This window comes from Equus quagga, chromosome 21 (assembly GCF_021613505.1).
Source record: "Equus quagga isolate Etosha38 chromosome 21, UCLA_HA_Equagga_1.0, whole genome shotgun sequence".
Lineage (NCBI taxonomy): Eukaryota > Metazoa > Chordata > Mammalia > Perissodactyla > Equidae > Equus > Equus quagga.
The window spans coordinates 31,834,373-31,852,866 of record NC_060287.1 but is presented as its reverse complement, the minus strand read 5'-3'; the positions used below and the strand labels follow the sequence as shown (position 1 = coordinate 31,852,866).

Sequence of the window (18,494 nt, the reverse complement as noted above, 5' to 3'; positions counted from 1 at the left end):
CCTAGGTGAGGGCAACTCCAAATAGCTGTTTTCTCATCATGAGACCCCATCTCTAAATAAGGTCATATTCTGAGGTACTGGGGCCTAGGACTGCAACACATAAGCTTTCGGGTATGCAATTCAAGCCGTAATAGGTCCTTTTCTTTACTTTGCTTTCCTTATTGCACTGGACAGAACCACCAGTACAATGTTGAGTAGAAGTGGGGAGAATAGGCATCCTTGTCTTGTTCCTGGTCTTAGCGGGAAAGCACTCAGTTTTTGGTTATTAGGTATGTTGGTTGTAGGTTTTCTGTTCGATATTCTCTATCAGGTTGAGGAAGTTCCTTTCTATCCTTGTTTGCTGAGAGTGTTTGTCAGGAATGAATGTTAGATTTTATCAAATGCTTTTCCTATGTCTCATATGGTTTTTCTTTTTTCGTTTACATTATTCATGTGTGTTAAAATGTATCCCCTTTTGCGATAACACTATCTGAATTGTTTGTGAACACTGGGACAGTTCATCAGAGATTTTCTTTTTAACTGGTCATCTGATTATATGGTGATTTTAATCACTATTTTTTCTTTCCATTGATTAGTGAATGAGAGCTACAAGCCTGAATTTATAGAGCTGAAGAAGTGGCTGAAAGAGAGGAAGTTTGAAGACATGAACTTAACACCTGCCCGTTTTCCAGGTACAGTCTGGCTTTCGACTCTCACTCCCTTTCTCACATGAAAGACGTGTGGGCACAGGTGCCAGGGCAGCGGGGGTGACTCCTGCAGGTGAGCTGCATCCTCTCTGGGAGCAATCTTCTACTGTGCGCCAACCTTCCTGCCTTGGACCTCTAACACTTATTTATACTTCGCCTTGTTCCAAAAATGAATTAAAGTGGCTTGTGGGGAGAAATTCCAGAATGGTGAAATAAAATGAAAAATTAAAAAAAGGAAATAAGAATAGAAAAGTAAGACAAAGGCAGATATAAGGATGACACATAAAAGCCATGACTATTATAAAATCTTGTTGTATGCCTGTCAGAGGTGAGCCACAAATTTGACTCATCTTTCCTCAGCCCAGACAATTGATATGATCAATTACCTGAATCTTCGTGTCGTGTCTACAAAGCTAAATTATTTGTCAGCAGAATTCCAGGTATTCCTGGCCCTTAGACTTGCAGGAAATGTCTTCGCTGTGTCCTGATACACCAGACATTTGTGTAAAGTGGTGACTGCTGTCCTCATCAACATACCTACAATGGTTTCATGGGATTTTTCAGACCATGCAGGCTGATGAGATTATCCCATAGGTCAGGTGAATCCAGATGGTTTTCTCAGGGAAGGGAGGTTCCAAACAACCCTCGGAGGTGCTTGTTTTCTGTGGTGTGGCTGGAGGAGAGGAGTCCTTGGAGAGGCCTCAGCATACTGCTCCCTCAGCTGGGTGGTGACTGTGCTTCCCAAGTCTCGGAGGAGGAACCCTCTGGTGGCCACAGCTTCAACAGTCACCTTGGCAGAGGTGGATTAACATTCTCTTCCGGAAGTTGAGTAGCTTGTTGTGGAGGCTGGGTTAACGTTCTTTTCTGGAAATTGAGGATCTTGTTATGGAGTTTGGATTAGCATTCTGTTCTGGAACATTCTCTTAGAGAAGTTGGGCCGCTTGCCATGGGTATGTGTCTGCATACAAGGCCACCCAGCTCTATCCTGAAGTGGGCTGGAGGTAACCAAGGAGACGACCAAGATGCTCTCATAAGGATTTTGGTTCTGCTGTAGCACAGAGACAGTTATGTGAGTGGGGCCTTGAAGTCTGTTTCATAGGGCAGGTGCAGACATCTTTTACCCTATAGAAAAATTAAATCACATGCTTCTGAATGCTCCCCTTGGCCATTAAAATGATTATTCAAGTACCCATTGGGTAATTTCACTTTGAGCAAATTAACTTCCTTATACATCACCCAAGATAGACGATATATCATGTGTGGCCCTGGCCAAGTGAGGTGATGTTTGTAAAGTTGTTCCCTATGCATCAGTTACACGTGATTACATTCGGCTAAAATACTTGATTTGAGCCATTTTCTAATAGGGCTGCTCTTACTTTCTGTTGGTGAACCATAATTGTCAGCCTCCAACAGAATGTTTAACTTTCTGTTTTTGTGTGTCAGGGAACAATCAGTAAAAGCCATTCTGTTAGATTTGACTGGTTTGAGTTCTTCATGAGATGATCAAGAGAAAATAGTGTCAGGAGTAGACTTGTGCTAAGGCCTGCCTACTCCTCCATGTACTTTGTCCTGAGAAAGATAGGTTTAACATTAGCAAGAAGGAATTGGCATATGGTTTAAATGGAATGCCTGAAAATAAGTTCTCTGTCTATAATTTGGAGCAGTGAAGAGTTACTGTTTATGAAAGGGAACATCTCTCCCGTGGCCCATCCACAGAGTCATGGGCATATGGGAGCTAGAGAGCACAATGGTTGGGTAGTGATCAGAGCCCACTCCTTACAATTCTAGGGGTAAGGAAGCTTCTGTCTTAGCTCGGCTGCTACAACAAATTGCCGTAGACTGGGTGGCTTAAACACCAAGTTATTTTTCACAGTTCGGGAGGCTGGGGAGTCCAGGACCATGGTTCAGGCAGATTCTCTGTCTGGTGATGACCAATTCCTGGTTTGCAAATTGCCGTCTTCTCCTTGTGTTCTCACATGGTGGAGAACAGGGAGCTGGAGCAAGCTGTCTTCTCTCTTCCTGTAAGGGCACTATATGCCACTTATGAGGGCTCCATGCTTATGACCCAATCACTTACCAAAGGCCCCACCTCCTGATGCCATCACATTGGGGGTTAGGATTTCAACACATGAATTTAGAGGGACACAAACATTCAGTCCATAACACCTTCCCTAAGTGCTTTATGTATCCTTGGCTCTTAATCAGTGTATGATAGGAGGGAACAAAATTCCGGGGAATTAATCTTAGTTGGTGGAGGGGCAAGGTATGGCTCCTAGGTTGCAAGCAGGATTCTGCCTGTAAGATTCTCCGCTTATTCATGCTTTGGGAACTGATGCCAGTATTTCCTTGTACCACCAAAAACACTGGCCAAATCTGGGCCTCCATAGTGGATATATGATAGTAAAAATTTTATGGCAATGAGAAGTCTGTAATAAGCTTTCCTTTTGTAGGATTTGTTTTTTTTCTTTTGAGGAAGATTAGCTCTGAGCTAACATCTGCTCCCAATCCTCCTCTTTTTTTTTTTTTTTTTTTTGCTGAGGAAGACTGGCCCTGAACTCACATCCATGCCCATCTTCCTCTACTTTATATGTGGGACACCTGCCACAGCATGGCTTGCCAAGCAGTGCCATGTCCATACCCGGGGTCTGAACCGGTGAACCCCAGGCCACTGAAGTGGAACGTGTGCACTTAACTGCTGCCGGCCCATCCTTTTATAGGATCTTAATGGCCACTTCCTACTTTGCCTAGTATATCTGGAATAAAATGATAATAAATGTAGGTTACTGTGATTTGTGATATCGAACACTGTATTGTAGAAATATAAAGTATCTTCCAGATTTGTTCCATATGCCAGGTTCTGTTCATCTATATGTTTGGAGAGAAATTTCTACTTAAAGTAGCCCATGAGTCTTTTAAAGGATGACCTCATAGAAAAAAATCCTCCCATTAGTAGTTGATTCCGGGAGGGGTTGTGGCCCATGGGAATGATTAGCTCGACCCTGGGACACAGAGAAGAAATTAACTAAGTTCTTAAAACCAAAACCGTGTGTCTAGGCTGACACTATGCTTCTGGGTGGGGAGATGAGTTAGGACTCATCAAATCAAACTTGCTAGACTCCGGATTCAGGACTCAAGGCAGGAATTCCCTCCCTGAACCAGGAGCTTCTGGTAGTCCTGCAGGAGTTGACCTTTGCTGAATTATATTCTCTTCCAGCTGGGAGAAAAAAGGTCAAGAACTATGAATTTGAAAGAATGAATACTCTAGACCCGATATAATGATTATAGGTCATATTTCACGAACGCCTGTCAGAAAAGCTGTCGTCTGACTGTGGTGCAGGAGGGGAGCCTTGGGCCTAGAGAGGTAAACTTCTGGATGTTGTTGGTGGTGACGGTGCACCTGGTGAAGTTACTGTTGTGACTTGCTCTGGCCAAGGCCTTGGCTCCCAGGGAGCAGCTGGCCCTGGATCTGCCCTGCCAAGCTCATCCAGTCAAGGAGAGTACATCTGATGGGTTGCCTGGTCGGGGAGGGAAGAGTGTCGTCTGCAGGCTTTGTGGGACCTGTGTGGGCTTACTGGTCAGCCAGTCAGAGAGCTCTCAAGATCCTCACTGGGGAAAGCTGGGTCTGGTAGTGGGTAAAAGTGGGCTGAGGATCCAGCCTCTGAGGGTGGGTGGGCGTTAGGAGTAGACGCCCCCACCACAGCTGGTAGGCCCCAGGGGAGAGAGTAGTGCTTAAAGGTTCCTGTAAGAGCCCAGCAGCCGATCTGTATAAAGTGAAAGACCTTTAGGTCTCCTCTCTGAAGCTTACTTTCCCTTTGAGGACTGTACACCCAAAGGAGGTGAGGACATGTCCCACATAGCTTCTTAATCTTCTCTTTCCCCTGGTAGTCAAAGGATGCGAGACGTCAGCTTCAGCTTTGCGGGCTTTTGAAGTTCATTCACATGTTTTATGCAAAACGGTATCTCTAAGACCTTGAAGATATAGTGGGATTTACCCTTTTTCTCTCTTTGTGTTTCTAGGTACTGGAAGAGGGCTGATGAGCAAAATATGCCTGCAGGTGAGAACTCTCTTATCCTTGAAACCCAATGTAGATTTGCTGCTTTGTTTTGTGGTTCAAATCAAGTGAAGTAAAAATATTTCAGACGTGCAGGCATTTTTTACCTAATGGATATGTTTGAATACAATTCTGTCTGTTAGGATTAAGTTAGCTGTATATAAGAGACAAACTGAAAGTAACAATGCTTGAACAGAGCATAAGTTTATTTTGCTGTCATGTACTCAAGCCTGGATAGGCAGACCTGGCTGGTATGCTGTCCTATGGCCATCAGAGACCCAGACTCCTTCCCAGCTCTCTGTCTGTGTAGATGGAGCCCTGCACCCCAGATCCAGGGTGTGGCTCCTAGAGCTTGAGCAACAGAAAGGAGCAAGGGGGTGAAGACGGGCAGATTTTCTCCTGTCAAGGAAATTCCACTCCCCTTCTCTCTGCCAGCGACCAGGTCCGTGTCTCCAGCCAGCTATGAGGGAGGTGGGATGGGTCCTCCTTTCCCTAGCACAGTGCCCTCCAGATTGGATTGTGTTAGTGCAGAGGGGGAGAGAAGGCACATTGGGGTAGGCAACTAGCATGCTCTGCCTCAAGATTTTATAAATCAGATCATATTTTCAATGTGCCGGGGCAGGGAGCTGCTCTCCTCTGAGAGGCCGTGCATAGTATAGTAAGTAGAGCCTGAGCAGGCAGAGGGGAGGTGGCCTCGGCGTGTCCCAGGATTGCCTTGAGCTTGCCGTGGCACCTGGAGTGAGGCTCCTAACCCTTGGCTTCTGTTTCCTCACCTGGAAAACGAGCAGGTAAATGACATAGATGACCTCCAAGGGTCATTTTAGTTCTTTTCATGATGTTAAAGGACATCTAGTGCACGATTTTCTGTAAAGCTAGAAATTAATTCCTTAATTTATTTTTAATTATTTAAAATTACTTTTAGTTCTTTAATTTATATAAAACCTAGCTGTGAACGTTTGTTAGCCTAAAGAATGGTAGCTTTTAATGTTGTGATTCTGCTATACTATTTTTATTATTCAAAAATTTTTCATTGTGGTAAAACATACATGATTTTACCATCTTAGCCGTTTTTAAATGTACAGCTCAATAGTATTAGGTACATCCACATCGTTGTGCAATATTTTTATTTTTTGAGGGGAAGTATAATTAACTTTAATCTGTAGCAGAATTTGGGGAGGAGAGATGTACCTCTTATGTATATAGTAGTAATTATGGGTAGTTTTTGTTTAGATCATGAAATGATAAGTGGAAGTTGTTTTATGTGTACTCGTAAATGTGGCTTTTTTGTTAAACTTTTTGAAAATTGAGATATATTTTACACACAGCAAATGTACAGATTTTAAATGTCCAGTTTGATGAGTTTTGATTATGAAGAGATTTACCACAATCAGGTTACAGAACATTTTATTAAGTGACTGTTTTCAAAATCAGAAAGTCATGTGACATTGGAACAGGAAGGGACTGTAGTGATCGTCCAGCTTAATCTGGATTTATAGATGAGGAAACCAGAAATTGAACCCAGAAGACTTTTGCTGAGATTTTTAACCAACTAGGATGCCTGTTATAATAAAAGCAGGATCTTACATATAGTTTCTTAGTGCTTTATTTGATTCTGGGGTCTATTACTTGACATCTTAATTTTTTTTTTTTAAAGATTTTTTTTCCTTTTTCTCCCCAAAGCCCCCCAGTACATAGTTGTATATTCTTCGTTGTGGGTCCTTCTAGTTGTGGCATGTGGGACGCTGCCTCAGCGTGGTTTGATGAGCAGTGCCATGTCCGCGCCCAGGATTCGAACCAACGAAACACTGGGCCGCCTGCAGCAGAGCACGCGAACTTAACCACTCGGCCACGGGGCCAGCCCCCTTGACATCTTAATTCTTCTTTGTGTTTCTTCTGTCTCTGAGGGGGAGGACTGAAAACTATACTTTTGCAGGTGGTAAAACGAGACCCTTGTGCTGGGTGGCCTGCCCTTTCTTTAGCTAATGGGTGTAGGTTGTACATAGAGTAGGCCATTGACTGGAATGGCCTGGACACATGGATTTCACCAGATAGAATTTTTCTGCCTGTTTCCCGTAGGTAGCACTATTTCCTGTCATAGGAAGATGAAGGAACAATTTTATTTGAGTTGTTGGAGTGTTAGCGCATTCCTTTCTGGTGAATGATTGACTGGTGGTAGGTGTCAGTCACGTAATTAACCTTTAATTCTTGCTGAGGCTGTAGTACCTGGCGCTGGAGCAGGCTTGCCTGCATCTGCTGACTCAGGGACTTGGGAGCCAGTCCGTTGGTTGGCTCTTTGGTGGTCTGTGGTTGGGTTATCCCGGGTTCTTAGTGGGTGATTGTGGAATCAAGGACTTGAAAAGACTTATACTCGCAGGTCCTTTCCAAGCATGGGTGTTCTAAACTTTCCTTTCTTTTCGGTGAGGAGGGACAGATGATTATTTCATTGCCTGAGAGTTGCCTGCTCACCACGGACACAGTGATCAGAAGCTACTTAGGGGCGTACATTGCTAAGTAAGTGACTGCGCATATGCTTATCTGGTGCAAGGGCTTCTCCTTTAAAGTCTGTATCATTGGCAATGTGTCATCTAAGGCATGGTTCATGAGGACCCAGCCTTTTTGTGTAGATAATAAATATCTGAAATGGTTCGAAAGGTTTACTCTGATCTATGAAGTTGGTACTTAATTCAATGTAAACTGCATTTTTAATGTTTTTAATAGGCTGCCTGGGATGCAGGTTTGAATCCTGATCTATCACTTCCTAGAGAATGAAGATTGAATGGGATAACAGATGTAAATGACAGCTGAGTGCCTTGACTCCTAGCAGTCCATTCTCTTCCATCATAGTAGATCCTGACAGATGTTAGTTACTCGCTTTTATTTTTACCCTTATTGTACTTGCTTGAATTCTCCTTCAGCTAAGAAGAGCTGTTGACATTATGAAAGGTTTAATTTTATTTAGCGTAGAAGAGAGGAGGCCAACATGGGAGCTGAGAACTATTTTTCTGGCTTATCTTATATTGGGCCTTTGTTATATTGGGGGACTTTCTGAGGACAGAATGAGTGATATCCTTAGTAGAAGGGGTTTCTATATTATGGGAGTTGGAAGATTGTATTGTTTCTTAACCCGGGGTAAGTTCTGGACCTTTTTCCCCCTGCCATATTTTTATTTATTTATTTTTTTTTTGAGGAAGACATCCATGCCCGTCTTACTCTACTTTATATATGGGACGCCTACCACAGCATGGCTTGATGAGCGGTGCCATGTCTGCACCCAGGATCCGAACCGGTGGACCCTGGGCCCCCAAAGCGGACTGTGAGAACTTAACCACTGTGCCACTGGCCACCCCCCCGCCCCCCGCCATATTTTTTAAGAGGGCTGATGTATCTTCATTGGCCTGAGTAGAAGCAAGGATCCTCTTTATATTAACATTTACTGTATTATTCTGAAATTCTGAGTAGAAAGTATGGTAATATAGGAATCTGGACTTTGAAGGTTAATGAAAACTTTTCTAAATATATTTCGTGCAACATGACATCTTTTTATTGGTAAATAAAAATACTGCAATGTATAATTTGCAGTAGAGTGGGTAAGTTTAGGAACAAAAGCTTTAGAACTGTAACAAGTGTGTAATGAGCATATTCAGTTTTCTATGCAGGCTGGTATCTTACAATAGAACTTTCTGCAGTGATCGTGATGTTTCACCCTTCATTGACCATGGTGGTAGCCACTAGCCACATAGGGCTGTTGAGCACTTGAAATGTGGCTTGTGTGACTGAGGAATTGAATTTTCAGTATTATTTAATCTTAAATAATTAAAGTTGAGATAGCTGTGTGTACCTAGTGGTTACTGTATTGGAGGGACAGGTCTAGGTTCTTCCCACCAATTTTCTTCCCTAACAAGTTTTCATCCTTGTCTAGGTGAAACCAGTGGAGTTCCAGCAAAAGCTTTAAAACTAGAGAACCAACTTGGAAGCAAAGAGGTCTTTTGCAAAAAAGAATCTCTTGCAAACAAGCTGGAGCTCGTGTTAGTGAGTCAGTCCTTGTGTCAGGGTGACTGAGTGCTTGTACTGGGGTGCGCTCCTGAGCAGAAAGCGCTGAGGAGGGAAGACCTCTCTCGGGTGCACTGAGCAAACCTGAGTGCTAGCAGTTCGGCCACAGTCCCTCTGGGGACAGAGCAAACCGCTAGGATGTCTATAACTCTTGCTTACTCCATATTTTGAATAAAAGTAATTCCTTTAATTCGGTTTTTAATTTTAAAAGGTGGCAGCCTCCTCTGTCTCCTCTTCTGGCTCTCTGCACCTTTTTGGTTGCAGAAAAGCATGCTGGGGACCGGTCTGTCTGGAAGCCTTACCTGGAGGTTTTACCGAAGGCCTACACCTGCCCTGTTTGTTTGGAGCCGGAAGTGGTGGATCTTCTTCCCAAACCATTGAAAGCAAAGGCCAGAGAACAGAGAACCCGCTTGCAGGAGTTCTTTACTTCCTCCAGAGACTTTTTCTCTTCCCTGCAGCCTCTATTTTCCGAGGCTGTTGAGAGCATCTTTAGCTACAGTGCCTTCCTGTGGGCTTGGTGCACCGTCAACACCAGAGCTGTGTACATGAAGCCCAGGCGGAGGCGATGCTTTTCCGTAGAGCCAGACACCTACGCGCTCGCTCCATACCTGGATCTGCTCAATCACAGCCCAGACGTCCAGGTGAGAAGTTGACAAGAGGACACAGGTTCTGTTTGGATAGGAAGGACTCCAGCATGTAGAACTTGTGACTTTGAATCCTGAGTGAAACCACAGGGAAAGGTGTAGCTGGCTTTGGGCAAACCCCCCTGCTGTCAGGTACGCTTCTGTCTTTCCTCCTGACCCTTCCTGGTGTCCTTTTCCTCTGCCCGTTTTCACACTCTGCTCTCCAGAGACTTTTGTTGTATCCCGTGGACTGGCTTACCCAGCAGCCCGCCCCTTCTTCCCCCACCCTATTACAGAGTCCTTCCTGTCTCCTCCTTGTACACTTGGAGACACTACTGTCAGCAGTTATTTTTGCTGTGATCCCTGATTAACCTGCTCCTTCCCCCTCTGAACTCTACAGTCTTAGGAGTCGGGGACTTTGCCTCGTTCCTTCTTGTAACCCCAGTGATCAGTGCAGGGCCTGGCACGTGGTCGGCGTCTAGTAAATGCTTACCAAATGGCTGAATGTTTGTGGGGAGAAGGAGCCTGGGAAATGATGAAAGAATCCCACTCTGGGAGACACTCACAGATCTCTTCTTCCCCAGCCCTCCTCCCCTGTGGCTCATAAAGGAGGTGATTATTTCTTTAGGGCATGTTGCGGCAAAGCCTGCTTTGAGGGCAAAGGGTGTTGTATGCCGCCTCACCTGTGACCCATTCACGGTACTCTTGGGGCACGCTGCCTGGGACCCGTGCTCCTGCTGTCCTCTTCATGCCCCACACCACCCTGAGAAGATTGATGATGCCTGGTTAGCCCACATGCCAGTGAGAGGAGAGTGTAGGGAGGCCCCTATTGTGCTTTCTTAGGCCAGGACAATTTCCTTGCTTGTCTGTCTTTTGCTTTTGTAGAAAGATGCATCTCTAACAACATGAATCACAGGTGACTGAGGTTACAAGTATGTTTACGTGGTTGATATCAATGAAATAATGTTGGGGGTGTGTTGTACAACAGGGTGCTGGTCTCAGGGACTCAGTCCCCATTGGCTTGACCTTTTTTTTTATTGGGTTGTTAGTGCTCCAAACCAGTGTTTTTATAGTTGCGTTTAGTGGCACTGCAAACTACAGCCTGTAGGCCTGTGGTCTGGGGACCCTAGCAAAGCCTAAAATATTCACACTCTGGCCCTTTATGGAAAAATATTGCTGACCTCTGGTCTAGAGTGTGTTGCATGGGCCAGCCTGGTGGCATAGTGGTTAAGTTCATGTGCTCTGCTTTGGTGGTCCAGGGTTCATGGGTTCTGCTCCCGGATGTGGACCTGTATACTACTCGTCACGCCACGCTGTGGTGGCATCCCATATACAAAGTAGAGGAAGATTGGCACAGATGTTAGCTCAGGGCCAATCTTCCTCACATACACAAAAAAGTAGAGTGTACTGCAGCTGACTTTTGGCATGAAACTCTAAACCATGGTCCTGATCTCTTGTTGATGCTGCAAGCTAAGGAATTCAGCCTGTTACTCATCCTCATCTCCCTGGGACTGGCTGCTCAGAAAGGAGACCTCAGTACCCACTCCTTATTGTGGGGGAGCAGTTAGTTCTTCTTGGGTTTTTTTCTTCTATACCTGTTAACTAACAAAATTGTCCCCAAATCCGTATGATGGCATCAGCCAATGTCACAGTTACAACTAAGATCACACAGCTTTTGAGCTGTTGTAAGACCTGAAATTTCCTATGCTGCCTTGACATCTTTGGGCCTCGCAGGCCCCGAAGGCCTGACCCTGAGTTTGCCTGCTCTCACCAGATATTCCCCCCACCTAGGGGGAAAGGCTTCCCCTCGGCTAGTCTCCCTATCACCTGGGCCAGCCGTCCCTGACCTAGTCCTTGACCTAACAGGTTTCACCTCCTTGCCAGCCCTTGAAATTATTCAAAAAGCGAATCACATCTTCCTACGGGAACCGGGGGTCATCACATCCTCTCGTTACTGCAAAGCCTGCTTCCCATGGCCCCTGCTGGTCCCTCTGCTCCCGAGTACAGCCCCTGTCTGGTCATTGCATTGTTGCTGCATCCTCTACCCCAGGCTGTATATGTGGCTAATAAACTGCTGTCAGTCTCATCAGTCTGTTGTCAGGTGTAGTGTGTTTGGCAGGATCCTAAGACCCCTCAGGCAGGACTCCCTCCCTCACCGATGGGGTGAACAAAAGAGGCTGACGTGCAGTTGTGGCATTGTTTTCCACATGTGGCTGAATTCAGGGATGAGTGTTTGAAAGCTGCATCTGGCTTAAATTAATCTTAATCTTTTTAGTTTTGTGGTTAGCTTTAAAAAAACCTTTAACAACTTTCCTTTCTAGGTGAAAGCAGCATTTAATGAGGAAACTCGCTGTTATGAAATTAGAACAGTTTCAAGTTGTAGAAAACATGAAGAGGTATTCATCTGCTATGGCCCTCATGATAACCAACGGCTACTCCTGGAATATGGATTTGTTTCCATCCACAACCCTCATGCTTGTGTTTATGTCTCAAAAGGTTGAAGTCAACTTTGTTCTTACCACTAAGATGATAGGATTTTCCCCCCCATCTGGGGATGTATTTATTTTGTTTTAATAAAAATGGCAAAACCTTACAATGTACATCATTAATTTTCTCCCAGGCAGGGTGGCCTTACTCTTATTGACCATGTAATTTTAATGTTGAAGTAAAAACAACAAAGCGTTGATCTTTATTGATGGTGGGAAGAACCGAGAAATGTTTTATTGCATCAGGTCAGATGATAGGATGGAAGAAAAGGAAAACTGCAAAGGAGATAAATACAGTATTAATAGATGGAAAGAAATGGAAATCTTTATACTGAGACATTGTCGCTGTCACTAAGGATAGAATAGAATTAGCAACGAATTAAAAAATACTTATTAAGCACCTACCATGTGTAAGGCATTGTGCTAATCACAGAGGTGAGTACCTTACACATCCCTTGTCTTCAGAGTTCAGTGTCATGATGCAAGGTTGATTTCATTTCTGCTCTTTTGTGACTTACTAGCCATCATCATTGGTATGACTTTTTAAAATAATAATTTAGCTCGTAAATTCGTGCTGTGAAAATTCCAAATATAATATTAAAAACGGTACATAGAAGACTGATGTTTTTCCTCTCCTGAAGCAGCAGACAAACAGTTTTCTGGGCCATGAAGAAATGGCCAGAGATTGACCAAGTGTATAATTTGAGGTGGTTTTAATATAAGTTCTAGTGGAAAGAGAAACTTGGTCAAGGTGATATTACTGCATCCTATCAGCAGAATAATAATGTTATTTCTCAAAATAAAAATAGAAAAGCAGGGGGGCTGGCCCCATGGCATAGTGGTTAAGTTCTATGCGCTCTTCTTTGGCAGCCCAGATTCATGGGTTCAGATCCTGGGCGTGGACCTACACCACTCGTCAGCTGTGCTGTGGTGGTGACCCACATATGAAGTAGAGGAAAATTGGCACAGATGTTAGCTCAGGGACAATCTTCCTCAGCAGAAGGAAAAAGCAAGGCAAAAACTGGGCCTCGCTGGGTCTCTTAGAAAACTAGCTTTGAGATTAGCGTCATATTATCAGAGTAATCTTCAGATTGATGACCATGAAATATTGATTGGTCAAATGATTCGAATAAAATTGACATTTAATTGTTTTTGCATTTAAAAAATAAAAACAGAGAAATATAAAAAGAACTTTTAAAAATAGAAAAATCTCTCATTATCCTTCTACCCCAAATAAGCTCTGTTAACTTTGCATGTTCACTTTCAACTGTTTGTGATTGTAATCACTCACATCCAGACAGTTTTGAATTCTGACTTTTAAACACTTAATATTGTAAACATTTCCTCATGTTTGTACAGAATGTAGACTTTTGGTGAGTGAACTTCTCAGCGGTCCTGCTGATGTCTTAATTACCTGGTTGTTGCCTGATTTGCTTAGGGAGCATGAGCTGAGATTGGGGACGTTTTCTCCCCTGCCTTGGAATTCTTTTAGCTTTTCAAGGAGTAGATAATGACCTCATTGACTTGGCTCTGAAAAATAGACTTTTTTGGTGTGAATTAGGTCAAACTCTTTACATATGTCTTGATTGCTAATGAGAAGGAAAATAACTTGAGAAGGAAAGGCCCACACTTTTGTTGGAATGACACCCTAATTCTTGTTCTGTTTTTTTAATGCAGATATACTTGTTAAATATCTTCCATCAACAGATAAACAGATGAAGAAAAAGATTTCCATTTTAAAGGATCATGACTTTATAGAGTAAGTGTTTTTCTCTCTCGCTCTCAAAATTATTCCTTCAGGAAATTTTGATGAAAAAATTGAGGGTTAGGGTTTTTTTTTTTTCTTTTTCTGAGGAAGATTTGGCCTGAGCTAACATCTCTGCCAGTCTTCCTCTATTTTATATGTGGGACACCACTGCAGCATGGCCACTGCCGAGCGCTGTAGGTCTGCGCCTGGGAACCAAACCTGGGCCACTGAAGTGGAGCGTGCCAAACTTAACCACTAGGCCACGGAGCCCACCCCCATGGTTAGGGTTTTTGTAGGTGTGAGAGCTATCCTGACTTGTACCAGTTGACAGTTAGGTGTTTATTGAGCACCTACTCTGTACAGTAAATTGTGCTTGATGTTGTGGGGCACACAAGGAGCATAAGATACTTTTCAAGAAACTTATTTGGGGACATAAGATACAAGCTTGAAATGTTAAATTATTGTACCAAAAGAGAGCCCTGCATGTATTGATTGGTGTCCCAGTGTGAGCTTGTCTCTAGCATGTGGTCAGGTGGGATGGCCTTGGGCTCCTACCTGCAGACCAGGCTGGCCCTCAGTCACTCAGCCACATGGTGCAGGCTCTTGGGGTGGGGGGCAGGGCTAGGTGATTCCACTCCAAATGGGGTAAACAGGGTTCAGGGTTCTCTCTTTCAAACTTTCTTCTGTAGATAAAATTAAGTTTTAAATAATGCAGCGAAGGGTGAGTGCAGTCCAGCTGTCGTGGCTGCCATTTGTTTGGCATCCAGGATAGTCCAGATTCTTCATCGTTCGTATCACTGTGACATGTGACACATGCCCTCTTGCTGTGGCCCGTCATCCACGTTCAGCTTCTTACTGAATTAATTGGAAAATAGCTTTTTCTTCTTTTTTTTAAAATATAAAGAATTTTCTGTTACTCAGGCTTTATTCTTAAATATTTGCAGACTTATTTTTCTCTTTTGTCTTTGTGACCAAGATTGCAGGTTACATAATGGTTAGCCCCATTAAAAAAATGTTTGGCTCTTCAACCATTTGCCATGTGTCATGAGGTACCGAAATGATGGATTTGTTGTTATTTGTTTTTCTGCTTTAGAAATTTGACATTTGGATGGGACGGGCCATCCTGGAGGTTACTCACAGCTCTCAAGTTGTTATATCTGGAAGCTGAAGAGTTGTAAGTTTTATCTGTGTTGGTCATGAGCTGTCATTACAGTCTGGACATGATTTTGTGGGGTTTTCAGCTTACGTTCAATACCCAGCCTGAGAGGAGAAGGGAATTCCGTTGTTTGTTGAGGTTGCTTATTCTTTATGTAAGTTGCCTATGTGATGAGTTTTTCACTTCTAAGTTTTCACCATTTCTGGAATTTTGGTTTTAGAGTCATAATCAGAGTACCTGGTCCTGAGAACTCTTTAGTCTCTACTCAGATATTTCCCCCTGGTGACCTGCAGCTGATTGTTCAGGGTCAACACTTCAAAAAGTGTGGGCATTGGCACTGTTTAGAGGAAAATCTCTGAGTGGGTAGGGTTTTCGTGAGCAGGGGCCCCACCTGACTCTGCCCTGGGGGCAGATCGAGACCCTTGCTCCAGAAGAGGCCTGGATGTTTCCATGGAGGAGGTAGGCGGAGGAGACCCCAGTGTAGACTCGCATCCTGCTCAGGCTCCTTAATATTTCCTTGAGGCTGTGGGTCCTTCCCCCAGCGTGGTAAGAACTGTGCCCTCCCCAGCTCTGGAGCTCCTTCGGTCTGGGTCCTTGTTAAGGAGTCATGGGTGATGCCCACCACTTAGTTTCTCTCACTGAGCCCTTGCTATGTGTGGAGGACTTCCTGAAGATGGTGACACCCCCCTTGAGCAGTTGCAAGGATTAAATGAGATAATGTCTAGGAATAGCCCTTAACACAGTGCCTAGAAGGAGTTGGTGCTCATTCAGTGATGCTTGTTGTGTTATGGTTTATGGTATTGCTTCCTTCTTTTTCTGTAGGGACTTGGGGAGAAAAATTACTCCCCGATCTCACACCAGAAATAGTTGAGTTTGTTCTCAGCAGATGGTTTGTATTATCTTACAGTCACTGTGAATTCTGTCTCTATGTTTCTTTTCTTTTTTTACTGTTCACTAGAAAACTTAAGAGGCAAATATGTGGTCCATCCAAATGTGCAGGATTTTAAGGCATACAATTTATCCTGACTGTATCTTATCTTTCTTCTTCTCATCTTCCCTTTGTCTTATTTTCCCCTGTCCATTCATCTTACATTCTGTTTTATCTCATGGGTACCCATGTAAGCTTCCTTAAATCCTTCTTGGAAATCAGTATGAGTCCTTTCCATGCATGTCAACCTCGAATTAAATGAAACAACTGGATGTTTCCCAGAGGTCATCCTCAGGCCTCTTTTCTTCCCTTCGAGTTATTTCCAACTGTCTGGAATGGTGTGGCAGAAAGAGAACGTGGTTGGGATTCTGCCTGACATGTGTTTGCAGCAATTACTGCCTCTCCTAAGCTTTGTCACTTAGAGTGAGTTCTTTATCATTCCCGATTCTCAGTTTCTTTGTGTCTAATGTAGGGATAATAATGCCTTCTTTGCCCGGTAATTGTGAAGCTTAAATTAGATAATGGTTGTGTATGAAACACTGTGCCTGGCACATAGTAATTTCCTTCCTTCCTTGCTTTCTTTCCTGAGAATTTATCTATTCCTGAGGTTTCAACCATCATCTCTAAAGCTGAAGACTTAAGACTTTACTCCCTTTGTGGCTTGTTGGCTGTTCTGAATTTCTAAGTGACCTATGTGTATGTCCACTCTGATGTTACCTTACCCCTTCCAAGCCACTTCCACTCCCGAATTCTCCGCATCCAGCGTCTGTTCCTCCACCCTCCTCCTCCCTGGTTCCTACTTCTTCCTGGTGTACAGATTTTTCTCTGCCACCTTCTGGCTCTGCATCCTGCTGTGGCTCCCCTTTGCCTACCCTGAAACACCTACACTCTTCTGCCTGCAGAAAGTTGGCCCCACCTGCCCACTCAACCCGATTTCCTCCCAACTTTCATAATATAAAGTGGGAATGCCCTGCACGTAGAGGAAGGCTTCACGGTAGATTCCTCCTCCCATCTGTAGAGCATTTTACTTTGTGAAATGTGTCCCATTCAGTTTGCCATATTTGAGGAAAGACTGTCCCTTGAAGAGAGGAAGCACTGCCGCCTATGCTCTGTAGTCCCTAGTCCTTGGGGCCATGGACTCCCCTTCCTGTCCTGTCTCCTGCTCTATTCCTGTGGCTGGTGGATGTGACTCACTCACTTACGTGCCGGACACAGGGTTGGGATGATAAAATTCAGTCCCTGCCTGCAAAGAGTGCCAGTCCCCTCGCTTCTTATTTTCAGATGTTCCTTCTTTCTTATGTACCTTGTCTGCTTCAGCACAGGAACTGCATGTGGCGGGAGGTTTGGGGAATCTCCTTATGGAATGACTTTTACTATGATTCTGGAAAAATAGAAAAAAGAGTTTTGTGTTGTGTTGAAGCGTAAAAGCCTTCTTTATTTTTTGAGAGCCTGCTGAAATGATCTTACTCAACGTTTTGGTTCTAGTACGTGCTGGAAAAAAGTACTTCTTGGGGAAATAATTTCAGATACAAATGAGAAGACAAGTTTGGACGTAGCCCAGAAAATATGCCGTTATTTCATAGAAGAGACTAATGCTATGCTTCAGAAGGTATGTTTCTAGAATATTGCATCATTTTCTTGAAGAAGTGTTTTGATTAAGAAGTTACTTATTTTGTGCCTGTTGGATAGGGATAGTACACCTTATCAGGGCATTGTTTAATGCTTTACATAGATGAACGTTGATGTAATTTCTGTTTTTTGACTATTTTTTTTATCTACACCTTTTAATAGGTGAAGTTGTTACATGAATTCTTGGTAATAAATTTTTAAGTACTCTTTGTTTTTTATTTTTATGTAGTAAATGTTTTAATTAAATGAGAAATCACTCATTTGAGTGAAAACATTGCTGGATTAAAAAATAATTTAAATGAACCTTGAAGGCATTATGCTAAGTGAAGTAAACCGGAATACAAAAAGACAAGTATTGTATGATCCCCCTTACATAAGGCATCTTGAATAGGCAAATTCATAGAGACAGAAAGTAGAATAGCGGTTACCAGGGGTTTGGGGAGGGTGAGATGGTAGTTAGTGTTTCATGGATACAGAGTTTCAGTTTGAGATGATGAAAAAGTTTTGGAGATGTGTAGTGGTGATGGTTACATAACATTGTGAGTGGACTTAATGCCACTGAATTATACATTTCGGAGTGGTCAAATGGTAAATTTTATGTTTGTGTATGTTTTACTACTATAAAAAATCATTTAAAAATAACTTCCAGGTTTCTCGTATGAAAGCTGAAGAAATCGCTTTGATAAACCAGCTTACTTTAGTGGAAACATTGTGGACAGAAGAACTAAAGATTCTCCAGGCATCTGCTGGGATCCTCAACAATTTGCAAACAGCTTTTACATAACTTCACCCAAGTGTGTTTGATCACCTCCTGTGGTGGGTGTGGCTTCTTAAATGTTTTTAAACTTCCTTAAACATTTTTAAACTAAGGTTCTTTTATATAGAATCATTTACAGTCAATGAACAGCTTCTATTAAACAATTGTGTACTTAATCCTTTTCTTTTTGCTTTTCTTTGTGTGTGGGGTGGAGTGGTGGCTGCTCCTAGGACACGGAAGGATATCTCTAGGGGGCAGAGCAGGCTCTGGGATCCCAGAGCTGTGATCGAAGAACAATGTGCCATCCTCATGGTACTTTTAATACTCAAAATAAGCAAGAGTTCCTAAGGAAGAAGTCTGAGGAAAGTACTGAACTGTAA

At 43.3% G+C, this 18,494-nt stretch overlaps 1 protein-coding gene across 2 annotated transcripts in view; it reads left to right on the top strand.

Moving 5' to 3' along the window:
* LOC124231552 (SET domain-containing protein 4-like) overlaps positions 1–18,283 on the top strand; it is a 125,793-nt gene extending 107,510 nt beyond the window's left edge. For both annotated transcript variants that reach the window (XM_046648345.1, XM_046648346.1), the window contains exons 3-11: positions 576–671; positions 4,704–4,741; positions 7,161–7,249; positions 9,000–9,429; positions 11,733–11,907; positions 13,575–13,656; positions 14,738–14,818; positions 17,214–17,337; positions 18,007–18,283. In XM_046648345.1, coding sequence (XP_046504301.1) covers positions 576–671; positions 4,704–4,741; positions 7,161–7,249; positions 9,000–9,429; positions 11,733–11,907; positions 13,575–13,656; positions 14,738–14,818; positions 17,214–17,337; positions 18,007–18,141 — 1,250 coding nt within the window. In that variant the 3' untranslated portion in view covers positions 18,142–18,283. The remainder of the gene's footprint in view (positions 1–575; positions 672–4,703; positions 4,742–7,160; positions 7,250–8,999; positions 9,430–11,732; positions 11,908–13,574; positions 13,657–14,737; positions 14,819–17,213; positions 17,338–18,006) is intronic.
* Positions 18,284–18,494: the final 211 nt, after the last annotated feature.